Source organism: Xyrauchen texanus, chromosome 12 (assembly GCF_025860055.1).
Source record: "Xyrauchen texanus isolate HMW12.3.18 chromosome 12, RBS_HiC_50CHRs, whole genome shotgun sequence".
In the NCBI taxonomy this organism is placed as follows: domain Eukaryota; kingdom Metazoa; phylum Chordata; class Actinopteri; order Cypriniformes; family Catostomidae; genus Xyrauchen; species Xyrauchen texanus.
Genome location: NC_068287.1, coordinates 46,205,416 through 46,225,911, shown reverse-complemented (window position 1 = coordinate 46,225,911; position 20,496 = coordinate 46,205,416). Strand labels below are relative to the sequence as shown.

General features: G+C 41.5%; 1 protein-coding gene across 1 annotated transcript in view; it reads left to right on the top strand.

Annotated features, from left to right (window-relative positions):
• The first annotated feature begins 1,924 nt into the window (after nucleotides 1–1,924).
• LOC127652414 (NACHT, LRR and PYD domains-containing protein 3-like) overlaps nucleotides 1,925–20,496 on the top strand; it is a 252,794-nt gene continuing 234,222 nt past the window's right edge. The window contains 3 exon segments of the mRNA XM_052138536.1: nucleotides 1,925–2,347; nucleotides 4,011–4,091; nucleotides 4,483–4,596. Coding sequence (XP_051994496.1) covers nucleotides 2,118–2,347; nucleotides 4,011–4,091; nucleotides 4,483–4,596 — 425 coding nt within the window. The 5' untranslated portion in view covers nucleotides 1,925–2,117.

Below are 20,496 nucleotides of genomic sequence, written 5' to 3'. Positions count from 1 at the left end.
TTGTATTCCTTGCGTAAATTGGAAACATTTAGGCTTAAGTTACTATTTTTTTCATTATTAATAGTCCTGGTTCTACGGGAGTGCTAGAGATCTCGACGGAGATGGATAACAGCTTTTTAGTAAAGGGAGCGATCGTTGTGTGCTTTCTATGCTTTCTCATTTCCATTCAGAATTTGTATAAAACTTGTTTTTCATGCTGCCAGCCAGGACCAATGGCCACGTAAACACAAAGTTTCGGGAATTACATACGCATTTATGCGGGATTCACTCTTGAAATAGCAATAATTGACATTGATTGCCATGGCATTGTTTGTTTCTGAATAAAGCAGCCTTTTTCACTGAAATGGTCGTTGAATAGTTGCTGACTTACTCACTCATAACAGTGCTTTTCCGCCACCTACTGGACGTAACTATGTAAAAATCGCATGTGCTGAAATAGTTGAAAAATCCCCACTAACACACAGACTGACAGCCTGTTTTGTCACAATCTATATGTTTAATATCTAATAAACAAGTTTCATCCATTTAATCATTTAATCTTTAAAGTCTTTTGGAACAAACATTATTATCACAGTGTCACATAATCCACATTAATCATCCAGTTGTTTTTAGGGTAAAAACTACATTGGTAAAAAAAGCTAGAATCATTCTGTTGGATGTACACTACTGTTCAAGAGTCTCTTCTGCTCACCAAGCCTGCATTGATTTGATGCAAAATACAGTAAAAACAGTAATTTTATGAAATATTATTACAATTTAAAATAATAATACAATAAAATATCATTTATTTCTGTGATCAAAGCTGAATTTTCACCATCGTTTCTCCAGTCTTCATCACATGATCCTTCAGATCTGAAATATAAACTTTTGTAGCATTATACACTACCATTTAAAAGCTTGTGGTCAGTAAGAATGTATTTTTAAAAAATGTTGGGAAAGAAATAAATACTTTTATTCAGTATGGTTGCATTAAATTGATCATAAGTGACAGTAAAGACATTTATAACGTAACAAAAGATTCTATTTAAAATAGAAACTGTTCTTTTGAACTTTCTATTGATCAAAAAATCCTGAAAAATAAAATAAATGTTTATTACATAAACGTTTGATCATCAGATCATCATATTAGAGTGATTTCTGACGGATCATGTGACACTGAAGACTGGAGTAATGATGCACAAATGCAGTGATAACAGCTTTTTACTGTTTTTGAGACATTTCAATGTATTTTGAAGTTACTTGCTTTTACGGGTCTTCAAGAGCCTTATATGTAGTGCCCTGGTATATTTGCCATAGTTGCTGTTTTGGGTCTGCTGCCCTCTAAATCCAGTATTACTTTAAGTAATTTAAAAGAATAATTATATATATATATATATATATATATAGCCTATATAATTCTTTATCAAGCGTTTTTAATAAATAAGATATTCTGTAAGAGAATCATAAAAAATGCATATTATGATCAAATATATTGTATATTTTGTATAAAGTGTATATTGCAAGACTAAACCTACATCCACCCCCTCCGCCCCATAAAAAAAAACTTGGGGACCCCCCATAAGACTTGACTCAATTCGAGCACTGGCTTTAAATGTTGTTTGTCTGTTTTCAGACTCCTCCTCCTCAGGTGAAAGAGAAACTATTAAATCAGCAGACATTTTATGACTCGAGCAGGAAATTACACGACGAGAGAAAAATAGAAAAAGTTCGACAGTTTGTGCTGCACTGAATTGTCTGAAACAATAAATCAATTGATGAAGTATTTTGTAGGTGATATTCTAGTCAGTAAACAGGAAGTGAACATCAACAGCTCTTGACAGGTGAGTACTGAACTGCTGCAAAACAAACCGAAACTCAAGAGAGATAAAGGTGCATGCCAGCGACATCGCGCGCGACAGCGACTCAATACCATTCATTTTCAATGTGAGCACAGCGACTTCCGGCGACACGAGCTGTCGCGACCGTTGGCGCTAGATGTGGGCGTGTCCAGCGACGCGACAAAGTTGAGAAAAGTTCAACTTTGGAGCGACTAACGGAAGCGACAGCCAATAGGAGAGACGACGGGAGAGCTCACGTGATCCTTCTCTCTTTCTCTCAGCTCCTGCAGTAACGGAAAGATGGATGAAAGGCTAATTCTTGCTGTTAGAAATTTTCCAGTGCTCTATGATATGTCTCTTCCCACGTACAAGGACATTTTAAAGAAAAATACTGCGTGGAAAGGTGTATCTGAGATCGCGGGGATTTTATGGACCCAGACAGACCGACATTTGCATTTTCGCCGCAGAACAGCCGCTCTGGCAAACAGCACGCCTTGTTTCTCGCTCATCTTTGATATAAAGCATTTTATGTACTGATTCCATTTATATTTAGTCTTTTCCCTCCAAAATGTTTGTTTTTAGTGGCAAGAAAAGAGATTCGCTGTCAACAGCAATGGAATGACATCCGTGAATGTCATTTATAAACGTTACTAGGCAACCAGTAGTGGGAACACCCACTAGCGACTTCACCGCCAGCCACTGGCGACCTGCAGCGATAAAGTCGCTGGCAGTGTGTACGCAGCTTAATAGTGTTCAAAAGTTACTACAGGACTCGACTGCAACCAAATGTTTGCGACTATTATTTGAGACAGTATTTTTTTTTTTCGACTACTCGCAAATGTGCGACCTTCAAATTTGACGACATTTATTATTATTTTAATTTTTTTAATTTCACGTTGAAAAACGAGGAGTTGGGTCCGTGAGTGAGTCAACCGTGTGGTGACGTCATCTACACTCGTGTGGCGTCACACGCATCGTCCGTAATTGTGCGTCACACACAACGCGAAGAAAATAGGCTTGTTTGATGATGGAATTAATTTAATTTTATTGATTGAAATTCCTTTTTACAGATAAAAAAATATGCAGCATATATAATGCAACAAGTGAGAAATGCAGAACAGAAACAAGGTAAGGCATTTTAAGTAATGAGCACTGTTCACCTTCGGTGATTCTCCTCATCATAACCATCTTCGTGTAAACAGTGGCATTTCAATTGCATCCACTTCGTCTGCGATAAAGAACGCGATCTCTTCCATTGCTGACGTTTGCAGTCCACAACACAGCGAGATTCAGGAAGTGTCCGGCTTGCCTGCACTTTTTTCACTCCTCCCCTCACTGCAGCCGCCTACTCTCACCTACATTTCAGGCGAGGCAAGGCGCATCTCAAACAAGCCTAATATTTTGTTATTATAGTTTGACCGCTGGATTATAAATGTGAGTTTAATCTCGCGTTCGCGCGAATATTCCCCATTCTCTTCCAGAAAAGGACAGGAGGAGGGGCTTCAGTTAATATGTGACCGTGATCTAAAATAAAACAGCACAATGTAATTTCTTTATTATCAAAACATTTATCAGAAATACAGTTAAAATGAGGAAAATGTGAATAATGGCATTGCAGGTTGATTTAAGGTGTGCGCCCCTACATTTTCTGCCTGTACTCCTAAAATGTTCAGTTAATATTTACAGTGCTCCTAGTAAAATAAGTTTGTCTGGAGCCGTGTACTATGAATGCAAACTTAAATACAGTGAAAAAGACACTATTAGCATAACATAAATAATTTTCAACATTCTTTTGAATGTAAAGCTGCACTTATGTGTCAGTTGCTAATAAAGGTGCAAGTGATTTAGAAGTATACATCAGCTCTGCTGAGCATTAAGGGTCAGCAAAAGGTGAAAGTTCATCAGGTAAATTAAAGAACTTCTTTTTGCGACCAGGTAAAATTGTTATCACAATGCTTCATTTTCCATGTCCATTTAAAATAATAGTAAATGAAGGTACACTCATGGCATCAAATATTTTATTTTAGTACATGGATATTCAAAAGAATGTTGGAAACCCTATTTACCACCCACCTGGCAAAAAATAAGGTGTCCTCCTTTTTTTTTTTTGGAAAACCAGATTATGGTCACCCCTAACTGAAATGTTACTGATTTGATTGACCTGAATATAGATGATGTCCCATTTGTTGACAGGTGTTCAGTGGACTGTTCAGATGATGTCATGGACTCCACAAAGGATCTCAGTGGACAGACAGACACAGGGAAGGTCAAGAGGTCAGAGGATTTCAATGGTTTAATAAAATACACTGATAGATATTTCTGATATGCTGCACAACACTACAGTATAAAAACACTCCAACTGGATTATCTCAAGTAGAAACATGTGAAAACAGCTTTAGGGTAAAGTGAGATGGTTTGATTCAGTCACATTGTATATAGAAGATGAAACTGCATCTGCCAGCAGGTCATCCCAACCTTACTGAATCTGGGAGGGAACCGGTGGAGGCAAACAACAATAATAATTATTAAAAACACAGGGTACTGTAACCGCAATGACCTGAAAAATATGTATTTCAGAAGCTTCATATTAGATTTAAAGAACCTCTTGAGTCACTACATCAAGATAACTGATAAATCACATGAACTAAACTCTGATTATTTGCAGTTTTAGTGTCATTCATGGAGAATCTCCTGAATCCAGCTGTGTGTCCATGAAGAGTGATGCGTCAATGGGTAATCCACCTCAGTTCAGTTCAGGAGCTCCTTGTGCTGATGTGAGGTGAGGACTCTCATGTTGACTGACAGTATGAACGTGTACATCACAGTCTGAGGGGCGATTAGAAAGAATCCAGTGGAAAAAATAACAACAGTTAAACGAAATATTATCAAATGGATCAATACTGATTATATGTCACTGGTATGCATATATACATGTGATCCCCCTGTGGGGACCCGGGGTAGAATAGGTCCCTAGCACCCCCTTGCTGATCGTAAGAGGCGACAAATGGGGCAAATTATTTGCCATAAGTTGCACCCGTGTCTGGGGAGGATGAGAACCTGGCATTTGAGTAATGTGTATGCTGCGGCTGACTCCGATCCAACACAATACTTGGCCTTTCGTCCACTCTCAGGCTCCTCCGTCCCCCAGAAGATGGCCGCAGCTGCTCCGTTGGGGTGGATGGTAGCTCTGAGAACTCAACTATGGCGCATCCCTCCTCCTAATGGAAAGGAGGATGCAAGAACCGGCTTGACAATATAAATAATAGTTTAATAATAAATTGAACCAAAAAGACACACACAGGTGTCAGACAGCTGCCCGTAAATCACTCTCTCTCTGTCACACTGCCATCTCCGGTCGGTCTTTATTCCTCTCAAGGGTTAATTAGCCTGATTAGGGTCCGCCCTGCCACAATCTTCTTTAAATAAGCAGAAGTGAGAATCCTGAATGTTGAACTAGGACTGTGCATTAAACATTACCAAACTGTTACTGTGTGTAACCATGACAATCTGCCTTTTAAAATGAATACATTAATATATTTGTGTCATTATTATTATTGTCTTCCATAAATGTACAAGGTGTGTGAGAATCATCCATGTTCAGCTGGTGTATTTCAGAAGTCTCATGTTAGGACTGTGTGCACAGTAATCTCCAGTGTGCTGCTTTCTCTTGCCCTAAATACAAATATTCTCAGTAGTCAATTTCTCTAAGTGACCTGTGACTGAAAAAGAAGATTTGACCTCTTTTGGAGAAGAGAGAGAAATACTGAAAAAAGTAAAGCTGAGACACCGATGAGAGGAAAAGAGTGTTTGTGAGAGTTTTACAACAGTGTTTAATTGTTGTTGTGTTTTAGTGTCATTCATGGAGAATCTCCTGAATCCAGCTGTGTGTCCATGAAGAGTGATGCGTCAATGGGTCGTCCACTTAACTTCAGTTCAGGAGATCCTTGTGCTGATGTGAGGTGAGGACTATCATGTTGACTGACAGTATGAACGTGTCCATCACAGTCTGAGGGGCGATTAGAAAGAATCCAGTGTTAAAAATAACACAACAGTTAAAAGAAATGTTATCAAATGGATCAATACTGATTATATGTCACTGTCATGCATATATACATGTGTTATGTACATTTGTTGACAATCACTGTGTAATTCACACACATCATGACCGTACACCAGTGAGGTCAGGTGTCATTACATGTGTCAGTTTTATAACATAACACGAGTCAAAAGCAATAACACTTGAAATTCATGAAGGATTGTGTTAAAGGAATAGTTCTCCCCAAAAATGATAATTCTCTCATGATTTACTCCCCCTCATGCCATCTCAAACTCGCATGACTTTCTTCTGCAGAACACAAATAAAGATATTTTGATGGAGATGTAAATATATCCATACAATACAAGTCAATGGGGACCAAACATTCACACTCAAAAGACATAAAGACATCATAAAGGTAATCCAGGTGGTTTAATCCATATCTTCTGAAGTGATAAGATCAGTTTTGGGTGAGAAAACTCAAGATGTCTCAAGATGGCGCAGAGTATGGCTGCTGCGTTGCGAGCTCCGTTACAACACTGCGGTTTATTGTTTGTTTTGTTTACAGTTCTTTGTTTTTTTTGTCTTGGATGTTGTCTGCCTTATTGTTTACGACAGACAAACACTTTTGGACATTTGGTTCTACAATTACACATCGAAAACCGGACTTCAAATTCCTTAATGCCGACCCGCTGTTTACAAACACGCCGGCTGAGCCCTTTGTCTGGGCTGCTCGGCCGCGTAAACGCAGAAGGAAAAGGGGGAAAAAGAGCCGGCGTGCAAATCGACCCCCGCTACCCAGTATACTACTGGCAAATGTTCAGTCTCTGGACAACAAGCTCTGCGAGCTGAGAGCGCGGATCTCTTTCCAACGAGAGACGAGAGATTGCTGTGTTATCTGCCTTACAGAAACCTGGCTGGCTGCGGAGATTCCAGACTCTGCCATCGAAATCACGGGCTTTTCCGTGCACCGAGCGGACAGAGCGAAAGACCTCTCCGGTAAAAGCAGAGGTGGTGGTGTGTGTTTTATGATCAACAAATCATGGTGTGATCAGAGGAACGTACATTTTATCAAGTCTTTCTGCTCTCCTGATCTGGAATATATCATGCTTCTGTGTCGACCATTCTGGCTACCGAGGGAATTCACAGCGGTCATCATCACAGCTGTGTACACCCCCCCCACAAGCCGACACAGACCGGGCACTCAGGGAACTGTATGGGAGTATAAGTGAGCAGGAAACTGCGCACCCTGAGGCTGCGTTCATTGTTGCCGGGGACTTTAACAAAGCCAACTTCAAAACAATCGCTCCAAAATACCACCAACACATAAAGTTCAACACACGAGGGGACCGGGTTTTAGACCATTGTTACTCTCCGGGATGGCTACAAATCCCTCCCCCGCCCCCCATTTGGCAAATCGGACCACACTTCCGTTCTCCTTCTGCCCGCTTACAGGCAGAAACTGAAACGGGAAGCACCCACCCTCAGAACGATCCAGTGCTGGTCGGACCAATCAGACTCTGCACTACAAGACCCGGTCCGCCTCTGATGATGACATCGAGGTTTACGCTGACAGCGTAACGTGTTTCATCAGGAAGTGCGTAGAGGACGTTGTTCCGACCAAAACAATACGGAGATACCCCAACCAGAAACCATGGGTTAACAGCGATGTTCGCGCGGCACTCACTGCGTGGACCTCGGCTTTTAATTCTTCTAACACGGAGGAGCGTAAACAAGCCAGTTATGCCCTCCGTAACTCTATCAGTGAAGCCAAATGCCAGTACAGGCACAAACTTGAAGGTCAGTTCAACACCACTGACTCCAGAAGTATGTGGCAGGGAATTAATACCATCACGGACTACAAACGGAATAAAGACTCCGCCATGAACACCGCTGCATCTCTCCCGGACGAACTTAATACATTTTATGCTCGTTTCGAGGACAACAACACCGCCCTCGCGGAGAGCGCATTCGCGGCTGACGCTTCAGAGGTTGGTTCACTCTCCGTCTCTGTTGTGGATGTAACCCGATCATTCCGACGGGTGAACATCCGTAAAGCCGCGGGTCCAGACGGCATTCCGGGCCGCGTCATCAGAGCGTGTGCGAATCAACTGGCAGGTGTGTTTACGGACATTTTCAATCTGTCCCTCTCCCTGTCTGTAGTCCCCACATGCTTCAAAACATCAACCATTGTGCCTGTACCGAAGCAAGCTATAATCACTTGCTTAGATGACTGGCGTCCTGTTGCTCTGACCCCCATCATCAGCAAATGCTTTGAGAGGTTAATCAGAGATTACATCTGCTCTGTTCTGCCCACCTCTTTGGACCCATTGCAGTTTGCTTACCGCAACAAACGCTCTACTGATGATGCCATTGCATCTACACTACACACTGCTCTCTCCCATCTGGAAAAAAGGAACACATATGTGAGAATGCTGTTTGTAGACTACAGCTCCGCATTCAACACCATAGTGCCCTCCAAGCTTGATGAGAAGCTCTGGGCTTAAACGGCTCGCTGTGCAGATGGATCCTGGATTTCCTGTCAGGCAGACGTCAGGTGGTTAGAATGGGCAGCAACACCTCCTCATCACTGACCCTCAACACTGGAGCCCCGCAGGGCTGTGTTCTCAGCCCACTCCTGTATTCACTATACACACATGACTGTGTGGCAACACATAGCTCCAATGCCATCATCAAGTTTGCTGACGATACGACGGTGGTAGGTCTGATCACTGACAATGATGAAACACGCTGGTGTCAGGAGCACAACCTCTCCCTCAACGTCAGTAAAACCAAGGAGCTTGTAGTGGACTTCAGGAAGAAAGATGGAGAACACAACCCCATCACCATTAACGGAGCACCGGTAGAGAGAGTCAGCAGTTTCAAGTTCCTCGGTGTCCACATTACTGAGGAACTCACATTGTCCGTCCACACTGAGGCCGTTGTGAAGAAGGCTCACCAGCGCCTCTTCTTCCTGAGATGGCTGAGGAAGTTTGGAATGAACCACCACATCCTCACACGGTTCTACACCAGTACTGTAGAGAGCATCCTGACTGGCTGCATCACCGCCTGGTACGGCAATAGCACCGCCCACAACTGCAAAGCCCTGCAAAGCCCTGCAAAGGGTGGTGCGAACTGCCAGAAACATCATCGGAGGTGAGCTTCCCTCCCTCCAGGACATATATACAAGGCGGTGTGTGAAAAAAGCTCGGAGGATCATCAGAGACTCCAGCCACCCGAGTCATGGTCTGTTCTCACTGCTACCATCAGGCAGGCGGTATCGCAGCATCAGGACCCGCACCAGCCGACTACATGATGGCTTCTTCCCCCAAGCAGTCAGACTGTTGAACACTTGATCTATCAGGATCAATAATTAGCACTGCACTTTATTCATCTATAATCTCTCACTGGACAATCAACATTTTCTCCTCAATACAACTACTTATATATATTTCATATACTCTTACTTATTGTATATTGTGTATTCTATATTGTGTGTATTGTCTACTGTACATTGTAAATAATTATTGTGCTGTGTAAGTATGTGTACATTTGATATGTAAATTGTGTTGTGTAAGTATGTTGTTTATTGTAATTGGTATATGTCTCGTCACTGTCATGACTGCTATGTTGCTCGGACCTGCACACAAGAATTTCACCTACTCTTGCACTTGTGTACATGGTAGTGTGACAATAAAGTGATTTGATTTGATTTGAAACAGACCAATATTTGGTTATTTAAGTCTTTATTCAGTAAAAGTTTAGCTGTCCTATGTGTGTTCACGACAGAAGCTTGTTCACACATCCTCACGCATAATTTTACGTTCAAGATCAAGGTCAATTTATTTCTAGAGCACATTTAAAAACAACAAGAAGTGTAAAACAATGTGCTGTACAATGCTGTTTGTACACTCCAAATTAGATTTAGATGAAAATTGGTTTATTTTTCTGTATGGTGCTTATGTGTGCTTTTCCTGGATGCTAACCGACAGAAAGCAGTGAGATCACATGATCACATACAGTACATGTGTCGAGCATGAGGACGTGTGAACAAGCTTCACTCATGAATGCACATAGTGAAGATAAGCTGAAGATTTTAATGAAGACCTTAAATTGAGTGTCTGACCCAAACTGATCTTATCGCTTCAGAAGACATGGATTAAACCACTAGAGTCTAATGGATTACCTTTATGCTGCTTTTATGTTGTTTTTGGAGCTTGAACGTGTTGCACCCCATTCACTGGCATTGTATGGACAAAAACAGAAATTGAAAGTGTCTATACTAATGTGATTCAATAAACAATATCTTAAGATTATGAAGCACATGCTGGATTCACAACATCAGACTGAAATGTAAACATGGTCATATGTACAGAGAAAAATACAGTATTATTAATGAATCAATCCATACTTTAAGAAAGCGTTTGTTTGCAGGAGTAAAACACAACAGTCCTTTAAATTCGACCTGATCTAAAAACACACAAGATCATCTCAGACTTTTATAATACAGTGATGAAATCAGACCAGAAAAAATCATAAAACCACGAGAAACTTTTGATGTTTGTTATTTTCAATAAATAAAAGGTCCGTCATCAATTATTCCTTAAAGAAATGGAGCAAATTTGGCAAATATTTGTGCACATTTCAGACCTGCTGTTTTTCTTTCTGTGAGATGACCATGACAACAGACATGTTGTGTCTGAAATGAGTCAATTACACTTCTGTGGATTTAAATGAGAATTCTTCATCTTTGTGTTTGAAGATATTTGATGTTCTTCTTTCATCAGTTTCTTTTCTCCTTGTTTTCTGCCGTGTGAATAGAGATGATGTGACTGGAGACCTGCAGCAGGATTCTCATCCACCAGTAGATGATGTTCTTCAGACAGTCAAAGACAAACACAAAACCAGCATGAAGAACAAGTATGAGAGCTTATTTGAGGGAATCAAACTACACGAGAATCAAACGCTCCTGAACAGGATTTACACACAGCTCTACATCATAGAGGGAGAGAGTGAAGGGGTGAATGAAGAACATGAGGTCTTACACATGGAGAAAACACCCAGAACTCAACACCATCAAGACACTCCAATCTACTGCAATGACATCTTTGAATCCTTCCCTGAAGCAGGATGTAAGCAGGTGAAAAGGAGGAAAGAAGAAATAAAGACTGTTCTTACTAAAGGCATCGCTGGAATTGGAAAAACAGTCTCTGTGCAGAAGTTCATTGTGGACTGGGCCGAGGGAAAGGCCAATCGGGATGTAGATTTCATGTTTGTGCTTCCATTTCGAGAGCTGAACTTGATTAAAGATGAGCAGTACAGTCTTCACAAACTTCTGCTGGACTTTCATCCTGAACTTCATGATTTGAACTCAAAGATTTATGATGAGTGTAAACTTGTGTTCATCTTTGATGGTCTGGATGAAAGCAGAATTAAACTTCAGTTCTCAAAGATTAAGAAAGTTCCTGATGTGACTGAGACTTCATCAGTGGGTGTGTTGATGTCAAACCTCATCAAAGGAGATTTGCTTCCCTCTGCTCTCATCTGGATCACCTCCAGACCAGCAGCAGCCAATCAGATCCCCTCCGAATACATCAAGCGTGTGACAGAGATTCAGGGATTCAATGACTCTCAGAAGGAGGAATATTTCAGGAAGAGAATCAGTGATGAGCATCAAGCCAGCAGAATCATCTCCCACATTAGAAGAGCAAGAAGCATCCACATCATGTGCCACATACCAGTCTTCTGCTGGATCTCATCCACTGTGCTTCAAAACATCCTGAAACAAGATGACAGTGCAGAAATCCCTCAAACTCTGACTGAAATGTACATCCACTTCCTGCTCATGCAGATCAATGTGAGGAATCAGAAGTATGAAGAGAAACTCCTGCAGTCCAGAGAAGTGATTGTGAAACTTGCTGAACTGGCTTTCAAACAGCTGATGAAGGGCAATGTCATGTTCTATGAGGAGGACCTGAAAGAGAGCGGCATAGACGTCACTGACGCCTCCGTGTATTCTGGGATCTGCACTGAGATCTTTAAGGAGGAATCTGTGATTCATCAGAGGAAAGTCTACAGCTTCATTCATCTGAGCTTTCAGGAGTTTCTGGCTGCTTTCTTTGTGTTTTACTCGCATTTAAAGAAGAAGAACAGTGAATCACTGCAGATGATTCTGGGTTATAGATATAAATCATACATTAGAGGAAACTCTCTGTATGATCTACTAACAGCAGCAGTTAATAAAGCCCTTCAGAGTGCAAATGGACAGCTGGATCTTTTCCTGCGATTCCTGCTGGGCATCTCACTGGAGTCCAATCAGAGACTCTTACAGGATCTACTGACACACACAGAGAACAGTTCAGAGAGCATCAGAGAAATCACACAGTACATTAAAGACACAATCAAGCGTGATGAACCTCTCTCAGCTGACAGATCCATCAATCTGTTCCTGTGTCTGATGGAGATGAACGATCAGACTCTGTCCAGAGAGATTCAAGAGTTTGTGAAATCAGACAAACACTCAGAGGAGAAACTCTCTCCTGCTCAATGTTCAGCGATCGCCTACATGCTTCAGATGTCAGAGGAGGTGCTGGATGAGTTTGATCTGAAGAAATACAACACATCAGATGAGGGCAGAAGACGACTGATACGAGCTGTGATGAAGTGCAGAAAAGCTCTGTGAGTATTCATTAATGTCATCACACAAGATAATGAGATTACCTGCAGTTGACTGTGACATGATACAGTGCTGATGCTCTATGTGTACCTGTGCTGCATACAAGATCAAAATACATCATGATGATGATGAAACTAGCTCAGCTGACAGATCATCAATCTGTTATTCTGTCTGTTTGAAGTGAATGTTCAGACTCTGTACGCTACAAATCTGATGCTCTGTTTGTTCTTAACCACAAAGACTAGAGGTCTGCAAACTGTCAGGTATCAGGTGGGGTTCAGGTCAGTTTTTCCAAGTACAAGTTTGAGTCCAAAACTTTCAGTGGAATGACAAAGTGTGTTACTTTGAGAAATTACTGAACAATATTGCTGGATCTCTTTTCCCTCCATCCTGTCAGTGGGTGTGTGATCTGACAGAAAGGCCCAGATTTAGCTTAACCAGACATTTAAAGGTGACCTAACTTTTACAGGACTGTTGGTCTACAGGTTGTGTTTACTGTTCACGCTGGTCTTTTTGTCACCACTTTCCTCTGTGACATAGGTAGTGACGTTGCCAAAGTATTGATCAATTTCAACAAATTCACTTGGAGAAGAAATTGTAAAGGGAGTAAGGCCACGTACACACTTTAGCTAAATACGGTTGTCAGTTCATCGTTGAGTGCTTAATCCTGTCCTGTACACACACAGTTTGTTCTTTTTTTTTTTTTTTTAGGAGAGACAACCAAACTAACTCCTTAATATGAACAATGGCGTGTGTGAGGTGTCCGTCTTCTCCTGGTGCAAATCACACAAACAGAGATATGTGTCTTCATTCATTTATTCCAGACCGTCTCTCTCCACTGTAGTTTTTCTCATCAGTCCTGTTGTCTCGGGGTAACCTGTAGGAGTCCAGAGAGAGCGTGCACTGTTTAAAAACAGCCGCATAGACGCACTTAAACAAAACATGGCAATTCTGTTGATGGCTAAACATTGCAGGATGATAAAACATCACTGGTGGTAATCTCTTCACTCAATAACAGTGAACACAAAACAGGTTAAACTAGTAGCATTCATGTTTATTCTTCACAGGCGTGAGACGCTGCAGCGTTGCTAAGGTTATCACTTGTCAATCATCACAAGTGCGGGAGTAACTCCTGTATTCCTCACATTGAATTAAAATGTAAGAGATTCACTCCTGCATTTAAACTTTGTACTGTACGTGGTCTAAGTGATTTCGGGTTGGTTTTTTTTAAAGCATTACACCGTGTCCTAACTACACGCGACGCGATAAAATTCCAGCGACAGCAAGTGTGTCTGTCCACACTAGACGCGACGCGACTGTGAGACGCCACACGTCAATAAAAAATCACAGCCATTCAGAACAGCGTGTGGGCGGAGTCTCTCTGTGAAAGCGCACTGCTGGCCCGCACCCGCACTCGCATTGGAAATGGGTAAGGACATAATCAAATCAAGAAATAACATTATTAAAAATCAAAACATTAAAAAAATATACTGACTACCTCTGAATATCTCTGAATATCTCTACTACGAGCAGTGCGGGCGCGGCCAGATCTGCCTCGCGCGCGCCGAGTGTGCACAGCTCGGACTACTGTCATTGTCATTGCGACTCCCCACCCTGCCTGTATTTCAGTAGATTGTCTGGAATGACACCCCTGGATACAGGGACACAAATCGTCATGCCTATTCACTCTACTTTACATTGAAAATAAAGCGGAATTTGTTTTACACAGGTTGATGCGTCATTAGTAGCCTACTATATCTAAATGCTACATTCATTCATTCATTCGCTGTAGATGAAAGTCTAAACTTAACTTACCATGTGTATTCAATGCTTCAGCTATACTTCTCCAGACGGAATCCTTTTTCCTGATGTCTTTGTGGAATTTGTGGGATTTATCGTAGAGAATTGAATGCCTTTGAACTTCGACAATCAGTTCCTCGTCGTCATGTTTGATGATTAAATATTCATGACACGCAGAACTTCCATCCAATGAGATCTCTGTGTGGGCGGATCTGTCAGCCGCGACGTCGCAGAAATAGGAACCGTTTCTAAATTAGAAACTTCGCGTGTCGCCGTCGCGTCTGGTTAGGACAAAAACTCTGATTAACATGGAAAAGATACCTTTTATCGCGTGTCGCGGCGTCGCGTCGCGTCGCATGTAGTTAGGACACGGTGTTAGAGGCACAAATGCCTGAATATTAAACTATTAACATAAAAATAACCTTGCATGAAAAGAAGCTAGTTTTAAACTCATAACAATGTCTCCATGTTAACATGTTGAATTGGCCTGTCTCATCTCAAGAGGACTTGATCTTCTCAATTCTATACAACTGAATTAAAATGAGCACATAGATGAGTCCGCAGGTGCCCCCATGAAGACACGCCCCTTAAACGAGATGAGTCTGATTAATTCCTATGCAATACTGATGGGACTAAAGAGAGACTGAAGTAAAGATTATTTCACGTGCACAGATTCAGAATTTTAAATACAGATATTTTTATTATTGTCCTCAATGATGGTCGAGCGGAGATTTAATTGAACTCTTCTGCAAAAGAAAACGAGGGGAACATTTAAATGTGGGAGGCACGTTAAATTTGGCTATCATGGCTTGTTTTAGGCATTCAAACAACTATCCGTCATGAGGATGATGATTTCAAGAAGAATGTGTGAGTGTGCTGAGTGCATTTGTGTCTGCAGTGCGGTCCCAATTCATGGCCAATTCTGCTTTGATTGCTGTGTTCAGCTCCCATACCCATCTTAACCACTGGGGGTGAGAGTGAGAGTCTCCTAAATACTAAATCAGATTGGGTCTGTGTGTTATTAAAGAAGCTTGACTGAGCTGACCATTCACAAATTGAACAAATGCTAGTGTGACGGTCTTGCCCGGGCAGTTTAATTACTGCGTGTGGTTCACTGCATAATGGAGATACAAAAATGGAAATGAGGGTTTAGTTGCACAGAGAATGAATCGGTCCTATTTGAAACGAGATAATACATGGAGGAATTACGACCAAGCCTCATGAAACAAAGTCCGAATAACTCAATATAAAAAAACACATTCGACGCCAAACACGTCAACAGATCCCTAACATGTTCACAATAATTCACAATAGAGTATTTATTTACGTGTTTTAAGTACTTTTAACTGATAATTTCAGACCACTCAAAATGTGCCACTTACCCACAGCATGTCTCATTTAGCTCTGCTGTGGGAGTTCCCTATTCCATTCTCTATTTATGGGCTGCAACTAACGATTATTTTTATAATTGTATACTCTAACGATTATTAGAACGATTATGCAGCAATTTATACCAACAATTAATCATGATCTCTTAACTGACTATTCAACTTGTGCCCAACTTAAAAGGTTGTATTAAACATGCTTCCTAACAATAAAGAGGACAAAATCATCTTTTAAAAATACCTAGAAATTAGCATTCATTGAATTAAAGGGGAAAAACTACTTGGATCTTTATTGTTTAATTAATAAAAAATTTCACTGCAAAAAATACCATTGTTACCAAGTATTTGTCTTTGTTTTCCATTTAACATTGTCTAAAAATCCTTAAAATAAAATTACTTAAACTTTTCAGGCTATTTGTAGGGGTGCAGATTTAAAAGGAAATTACATCCGATCTGAATCTAAACAGAATGAACTTCAGGGATCTTCTGAAGTATTTCATTCATGCAGTGACACAGATGAAAAGCACACTCATCTAAAGCTCGTAATGCAAGAGATTTCTCTTCTAAACGTCTTGTTTGTGCTCAGATTAAATGCAAGTGTAATTCATAGAAACGTTAGTTACACATGTAACTGTGGTTCTGTGAATATATATGTCCGCCAACGAAACTCCTCTAAAAACAGCCCATGAAGATGAGATGGGCCTAGTGGAATGGCAAGTTAGCCCCCGGGGCAATGCTTGCCTTGTAAGCCAGTATAATAGTTTCCACTATCCAGTTTGACAACCTCTGCTTCGACACTGGAGCACCTTTCTTCACACCACCATAGCAGACAAATAACTGGTCTGACTGTCTAAATTGAGCAGCAGTGTCCACATAACACTTCAAGGCACGAACAGGACACAAAAGTTGAGCACTTGAATCAGACACTGAAGAAGTCTGAAAAGAGGCCTGTTCAATGTGCTGGTTAATGAACTGAGGAAGAAGGACTTTTGGAAGAAAAGAAGGATTGGGTCGTAGGACCACCCCGGAGTTATCCGGCAACCAACGCAAGCACAATTTGCTAACAGAAGCAATAGCCAACAAAAAGGCAGTCTTCAAGGTTAACTATTTCACGTCAATGCTTTGCTAGGGCTCAAACTGGGATGAGCAAAGGAATGCAAGTACAAGTGGCAAATCCCACATGGGAAAGTGAGGATTCCGAGCAGTCTTAAGACGGCGTGCACCCTTCAGAAAACTGCAGACAAGACTGTGAGATCCAAGAGAAGATCCACCAATTGGAACATGATATGCAGAAATCACAGCAACATACACTTTCAATGTGGAAGCCACTTTGCCCTCCTCCAGTAAATGTTGCAGAAAGCTTAAGATGCTCTGAATGCCACACGTTGCAGGATCGAGCCCTTGCTTCTCACACCATGCAGAAAAAGCCTCCAATGGGCAGCGTAAATCTGTCATGTGGAAGAAGCCCTAGCATTGGAGATTGTGTGAATAACCGCAGGATTACAATGTTCCAGAGAAGGATTTAACCCAATGGCCAGACCCAAAGCTGCATGCGAGCTGGATCCGGGTGCCAGACACTGGCCTCCAGCTGGGAGAGGAGGGTCCTTCCTGGGGGGAAGCTTCCATGTATTGCCTGACAGAATTCTTAGCAACAAAGGAAACCATGGTCTGGCTGGCCATCGTGGTGCCACGAGTAGCACTCTATGCTTGCACAGGGAGATCCTGTGTAATACCTCCCATAACAGAAGGATAGGTGGGAACGCATCTAGTAGGCAGTTCGACCATTCATGAGACAGTGCATCCTGGCCCTGTGCATTCTGTCCCTCATAGATGACAGTGAGTGGTCATCTCCGAAGCAAAAAGTTCCACCTCTGCTCTTCCAAATCGTAGCCAGATCTGGTTGCATGCTCCTGAAATATGAGCTGCCCTCAGTGAAGTGAGTCTCGGCTGGCACCATGTCAGGATCTCGTGCGTAAGCTGTTGAGACCTGCAGGATTTTGTGTCGCCCTGGTGGTTTAGATGGAACACTGTTGAGGTATTGTTGAACCGAACGAAAACATAGCGGCCTGCCAGGACTGGCATGAAATACTTTAAAGCCATGAACACTGCACGTAGTTCCAGCAGGTTGATTATGTTCTGTGGTCTGGGTCGGTGTCCAGCGCCCGCAAATACCCCTCTGTTTCCATGTTGCCCCCCCACCCTGTTAGGAAAGCATAGGTCGTGACCAACTCCCGTCGAGAGGGAACAACACCCAGGGGCACTCCTGTCTTCAACAACTCCACCTGCCTCCACCACCTCAACGCCCGTAAGCAACGGTGAGAAATTACAATCTGTCGATGTCTGGTGGGATCTAGTTGCAAACAGTTGTTCCACAACTGAAGTAGTCTGAGGTGGAGTAAACCCAGGGGAATCACCACTGTAGCAGCGGTTAACCTCCCTATTAGTCGTAGGACTACCTGGTACTGTAAAGACACACCCGGGTGAAAGCGAGCCAAGAGTTGTAGAATGTTCATCACACATTCTAGAGACGGGGAGGCAGACATTAGGCGGGAATTCAGGGATATTCCTATGAACGTAGTGGTCTGTGTTGGACTCAGAAAGCTCTTTTTCTCGTTCACCGAAAAACCCAACTTCTGCACATGTCTGCTGTTTTGTGGGGGCACAAAGAAGGCAGTCGTCCAGATAAGGCATAATAAGCATACCTCTCATCCAAAGAGGAGACAGAGCTGCGCTCACACACCTTGTGAAGACACGAGGAGCAAGGGAAAGACCGAAAGGTAGAACCTTGAACTGGTAGGCTTGATTTGAAGAAACTGTAGTATATTTTTATCAAGTTAATCAGGAATAATCAATGAAAACATTGTTGATTTATACCACAGTTATGTCTGAGGGGCAAACATGCAGTTTACTCTATGTAAAGGCCTGTGACGTGATGAATATGTGCTCACTTATGTTTGACTATTTGACTGTGTGTGCAGAAACATAAATAGCATTACTTAGGGGGGAGAAGTGATCTCTTCCAAAGGACTTTCTGTTACTTCTTAATATGGTCAAGACCAGAGTCAATGAAGAGCATGATAATGCGTGTAACCCCACCTTGTTTGAGGAGGTGTATTTAAGTAAAACCAAACCAGAGATGGTTGAGTTGTTGTTGGTACTGTGGTTTCACCGTAGGCAACTCGGCTTTATTGTGTGATAATAAAGTCTATTCTTCTGAAATCAAAACCCCAAAGATGCTGAGTGATTTTTCACAAAATTGGCATGAAAAACCACTACAATTGGCGCCCAACGTGGGGCAGAAGAGAGCAGAGTCGTTACATCGCGGGCTGGCTGGGAAGGCGAACACAAACACTGTGGCCACCATTAAGAGGTAAGCAGATTTTGCTTATAAACGTTTGTGTTACTTGCCAGTTTGCCTGTGGTGGTAAGAACGCTCAAAAAGCTCTTCTAAACCAATAAGGGAAATAAAATAAGAATAAATAAACGGTTTTGATTCCAGAAGAAATAATTGCATGCAATGATTTGTTTTTATATGCTGTTAATGGTCTAGGTGGCCTGGCAGTAAATAAGGGCAGATAAAGGGAATAAAAAGTCTCACGGATACCGCTTGTATTGATTAGCAATACGAGGCTGCACGGGTGAGCAGGAAAAAGTCTCACGGATACCGCTTGTATTGATTAGCAATACGAGGCTGCACGGGTGAGCAGGAAAAAGTCTCACGGATACCGCTTGTATTGATTAGCAATACGAGGCTGCACGGGTGAGCAGGAAAAAGTCTCACGGATACCGCTTGTATTGATTAGCAATACGAGGCTGCACGGGTGAGCAGGAAAAAGTCTCACGGATACCGCTTGTATTGATTAGCAATACGAGGCTGCACGGGTGAGCAGGAAAAAGTCTCACGGATACCGCTTGTATTGATTAGCAATACGAGGCTGCACGGGTGAGCAGGAAAAATACTCACGGATACCGCTTTTGTTGATTAGCAATACAAGGCTGCACAGGTGAGCAAAAGAATAAAAAATTAAATAAATCCTGCAGGTTAATTAAGATAGGAATAATGATAATTGCGCAATTTAGTGTTTTTTCGAAAGCTCCGTGTTTATAAAGGCCTTGTTTCCGTAATAAGTGTAAAATGTATGTGTGTGTGTAAAAATAATTGTGGATCAAGAGTGTTCAGAGTGAATGGGTATGAAAAACGTATGACTGACTAAAAATATAAGTCCGGTACAGGATTGTAATGTGCGATTAGCCGTTGACCATGAAAGGAACACTGTGTGGATCTAAATATGAGCCCAATAAATAAATAAGAGACAAAGCGAATGGAGTAAAGTTGTTCAATAATGAAAGTGTGTCATTTATATGTTGAATGAATGTTGGAAATGAAAGCTGTCTCATAAACTGTGGAAGGAAATTTCCGTTGATAACATATAGAAAACTAAAAATGTTCCAAAATATCAGCCTGTGCTGCATAAATGGTAAGGTGTATATATGCAATTTACAGCAGGGAAAATATATTTGGGCTATTTTCAACCTTCCATCACTATATGGAGGCAGAAAAGAGCTGATAATTACAGGCAGAGAAGGCACCTAATAAATATTCTAAATATTGCAAAGTGGAGATAAAACCAATGATAAAGATATAGTAGAAAAATATAATTAATAGAGTTTAAACAAACAATAAGGAAAATAATAAAAACTGAGATAATATAGATGTAAAACGAAATTAGGAAAAAAAGAAATCAAAAAGTTGACTCACAACTGGCTGGAAAACATTTAGTC